Source organism: Coffea eugenioides, chromosome 5 (assembly GCF_003713205.1).
Source record: "Coffea eugenioides isolate CCC68of chromosome 5, Ceug_1.0, whole genome shotgun sequence".
NCBI classification, from domain to species: domain Eukaryota; kingdom Viridiplantae; phylum Streptophyta; class Magnoliopsida; order Gentianales; family Rubiaceae; genus Coffea; species Coffea eugenioides.
The window spans coordinates 2,298,206-2,302,193 of NC_040039.1; the positions used below are offsets into that span (position 1 = coordinate 2,298,206).

General features: G+C 35.6%; 1 protein-coding gene across 1 annotated transcript; it reads left to right on the plus strand.

The window, feature by feature from the left end:
* The first annotated feature begins 1,514 nt into the window (after positions 1–1,514).
* On the plus strand, positions 1,515–2,926 carry LOC113769838 (receptor kinase-like protein Xa21). The gene is made up of 2 exons (XM_027314138.1): positions 1,515–2,450; positions 2,638–2,926. The coding sequence occupies exons 1-2, from the start codon at positions 1,529–1,531 to the stop codon at positions 2,679–2,681; spliced, it is 966 nt and encodes a 321-aa protein (XP_027169939.1). The 5' UTR covers positions 1,515–1,528; the 3' UTR covers positions 2,682–2,926.
* The last annotated feature ends 1,062 nt before the right edge of the window (positions 2,927–3,988 follow it).

Here is a 3,988-nt window from a genome sequence, read left to right on the forward strand (position 1 = left end):
CAAAATTATCTCAAATAATTTACAATCCAAACACGTAATTTTGAACTTGGTTAGAAATAAATGTAATGAGCTTTTTCCAATGTGGTGAAACTTTTAAAGTAATGACGACTAGATATTAAAGTGTTGAAAATATGCTTGAATTTTCTAAAAAGCAGTGACAAAAACCAAATTAATGAGAAAAACTCGTATTTAGAATGGGTATGTAAAAGTCATCCTTACATTTGATTTGCATTTTGGCAGAGAGTATATATATATATATATATAGAAAAAGTAATATTATGATACTTAATTGGAACAAGTATTTGTCCGATTAAAAAGATGATAGGAGTTAAAAGAATAGTTCATAAAATATTTTTCAAATAGTAGCAGATCAAACAAATATAATTTGCAAAAAATTGTTTCTTCATGATATACCACAAACTAGTTAATTTACGTTTTTAATAAAATCTGAGCAATCATATCATCTGTACTATAATGCTCGGATAACAAATTGATTGCCCAAAAAATGTTTTTGATTTCTTCCACAGGATTATATAGTTTCTAAGCTTGCAATGACTTGAAATTCAAAAGGAGTTAAAAGCAACGTCAACAATCAAAATTGAAGGATATACTCCCTCCCTTTTTTTATAACTAACGTTTAAGAAATTTGCTCTTAAGTACTTTTATCTGTCGTTTTACTATCCCCATGCAGCATTAATTATTTTTTCATAATTTTACCCTTTTATCTCTCTTTTCCAATACAGGGTTCTTAATTAGTTTGCATTGCTTTTGGCCTAGTAAAACAGCACCATTTAATACTCTAGTGAGAGAAAATATGGGTAAATTGGACAATTAATGAGGATACAAAAGGAAAGTAGTGTACAGATTTAAGCAATGAAAAACTTTTCTTAATTGATGTGCAAAACCTTAAACGTCAGTTATAAAAAAAAGGGAGGGAGTAATAAATTGGAAGAGAAGAAGTCTAGTGCTCACTTTCAGGAGGGGAGACTTCAGAGACGACCGGAGGTAAGATAATGAGCTGCATCTTCCCCGATATTGAGACTACTTAATAATTTGAAGCATTAATGTTCCACCCACCTTGGATACACAAATAATTTGAAAGCCGTATTCAATTTTAATTCACATATTTTGCTAGAAAGTGACCCTACGGAATGATAGACATCTATGCTAGTTGGTCATAGCTACGTCTATCTCGATTCGATGCATAGAGCCGATGATTTGATTTCATATGAACTAGATGGTATAATAAAAAGATCTTGCAAAGTTTCGTGCAGAAGCAAATATTTTAGCTCAAAAAAAAAAAAATACTTTGAAAACTTTAAAACATTTAAGGGATGAAAATGAAATTTTCACAATCTATCTGGGGACGATGACTCCTATTGATGTTATCATAGTTAATTGCTGTTCCCCACATCCACGTGCGTGTTACTGTGTCATGAAGACTTCCACGCTCGTCTTCAGTATATATGATTTTGCTGCTGACACTAATTCATGCGAGTTTCGGTCAAAAAAAATCTCAACTTGATCAATGAGCAAGGCCATGGGCAAAATTCACTACCTTTTCTTGATAAATTTTAGCTTAGTTTCGTTAGCCATGATGGCTGCCGGCAACAGTAATGTTACAACGGATCAATTAGCGCTTCTTGCGCTAAGAGATCGCATGATCAATTCAGAGCCTCGAGAAATCTTGGCAAAAAACTGGTCCATTACCTCCTCCGTCTGTGATTGGATAGGGGTCACCTGCGGGTCTCGACACCGCCGAGTGACTGCCTTGAATATCTCAAAGATGAACCTTACTGGTACCTTACCTCCTCAACTTGGGAACCTGTCCTTTCTGGTTTCCCTTAACATTAGCAGGAACAATTTCCATGGAGAGTTGCCCCCTGAGTTAGTTCACTTGCGCAGATTGAGATACCTTAATTTTAGGACCAACAATCTCAGTGGAGAGCTTCCCTCCTGGTTTGGTTACTTACACAAACTCCAATTCCTGTCTCTCGGAAACAATAGCTTTTCGGGTTCTATCCCGCCTTCCATCTCTAACATGTCAAAATTGGAGACGCTATGTCTGTCTTTCAATTCCATTGAGGGGACCGTTCCAACAGAATTTCAGAATCTTCATAATTTGAAGACTTTGGTTGTTGAGTATAATCCGCTTTCCGGTCCTTTGCCTCTCCATGTATTCAACATTTCCTCACTGGAAAACATTGCCTTCTGGAATAACAACCTATATGGCATTCTTCCGGACGACATCTGTCAGCGCCTTAAGAAACTTACATGGCTTAATCTAGCGTACAACAATTTGATCGGTCGAATACCTTCAACGGTGTCTCAGTGTTCACAGCTTCGGTATCTTTCCTTGTCTGGGAACCATTTCACTGGACCGATACCCATGGGAATTGGGAACCTGACAATGCTGGAGCAAATACACCTGCAGATGAACAATTTAACAGGTAAAATGCATTAGTGACTGCTTTCATTCCTATCTTTTAAGTATACATTAAGCTTATGTTTCTGTTCTTGTATATGCTTCATAGATATCTAGTAAGCTTATGCTTCTGTTCTTCTATATGGAGGTTTCATAGAAACATAATAACTATACCAACATTTGTCCTTTTTTTTTTTTGGCGGTTTTGATAGGCAGTGATGTGAAAGCCCAGCCTCTCTCTATTAGTCTAGATTAGTCTAGATTTGTCTAGATGCAAGTTACATTTCTAGAATCTTCCCGAAGGAAATCAGCACCGCCTTAATTGTGGTAACTTAGTGCATGTATAAATGGACGGCAAGTGTTTAGTACAAGTGTAAGGTAATTTTATGAGTTTTAAATTGGTGTCTTAGTTTAGAGTATAATTGTTAGGAGTTCTGGTTATTTTGGTATAGTGCGTGTTGTGTATAAATTATGATTATTATTTGTGGATTTCATTTTGGATTTTGGGATTCACATACGCCCACATAAACATTCACGTTTATGTACGAGCGTGCATATATTCTTTGGTAAATTACATTTACCTCTTTTGAGGTTTGATTAAATAACGTATCAGATCCTAAGGTTTGTCAAATAGATTAATAACATAAACACTCTTTTCGCATGGGTCTTAACCCTTTAACATTACAGGCCTTCATCAAATCCACTTTTATGACAAATCTTGGCTTTCCTCTGATATTCTCTTACCAATTCATGCATTAAAAGAACACTATCTGCTAAAGCAACATCAATTGTTGGAAGGGGAGATCGATGTCTGCCTTTCACAAAAGCATTTTGAGTAGTTGAAATGAACGTGGGAAGCACGTTCTTCAATCTAACAGCAAGCATTGCAGCAATACACTCGTATAAGTGTATTAAAGTAGGAAATAGATCTATAGTCCTTCATATGCATAGCATCCTTCACCTTTGGAATCAAAGTACAGAAGTACTGTTTAGGGGATAGAACATATAACATTGTTCAAAACAGAACTTTATAGCATCTGCAATCTCCCTTCCAATTGTATCCCCGCTGCCTTTAAAGAATTCGCTGGCTTATCAATCTGGTCCAGGTGATTTCCCATTCTTCAAGCCAGATGTTTGCAATTGTTGTTTCTACTCATCAGAGATAATAGAAGAGATCATCTCTAATAGATACCTTGATTTTAGAACTAAAAAGATTCTTATAATATTGAACTGCTATTTCCTTCATCAACTCATAATCAGTTACTCTTTCTCCAGCATCTGTGATTAAGGACAGGATTTTATTTCTAGCAATATTGCTCTTCATTTTTCTAGAGAAAAAAATAGTATTTCTGTCCTCCATATTTAGTCACTGAATTCGAGATTTTTCTTTGAAAAATTGCTCCTCAGCTATCACTAGTATTGCAAACTTATTAGTTGCTGACTTACACTTCTAGATCAGTCCACTATTTCTAGGTTCTGATTGGAAAGCAACATGAATGCTATCCAATTGAGCCTTCTTTTGCAGCATTCTGGCACTGGTACTACTGAAGTGCTTTTTATTCA

Bases quoted from the DNA above. Each gene is read 5' to 3' on its own strand.
- LOC113769838 (XM_027314138.1), top strand. From the start codon at position 1,529: ATGAGCAAGGCCATGGGCAAAATTCACTACCTTTTCTTGATAAATTTT. The intron at 2,451-2,637 runs GTAAAATGCATT...CGGTTTTGATAG, and splicing joins GCAGATGAACAATTTAACAG to GCAGTGATGTGAAAGCCCAG.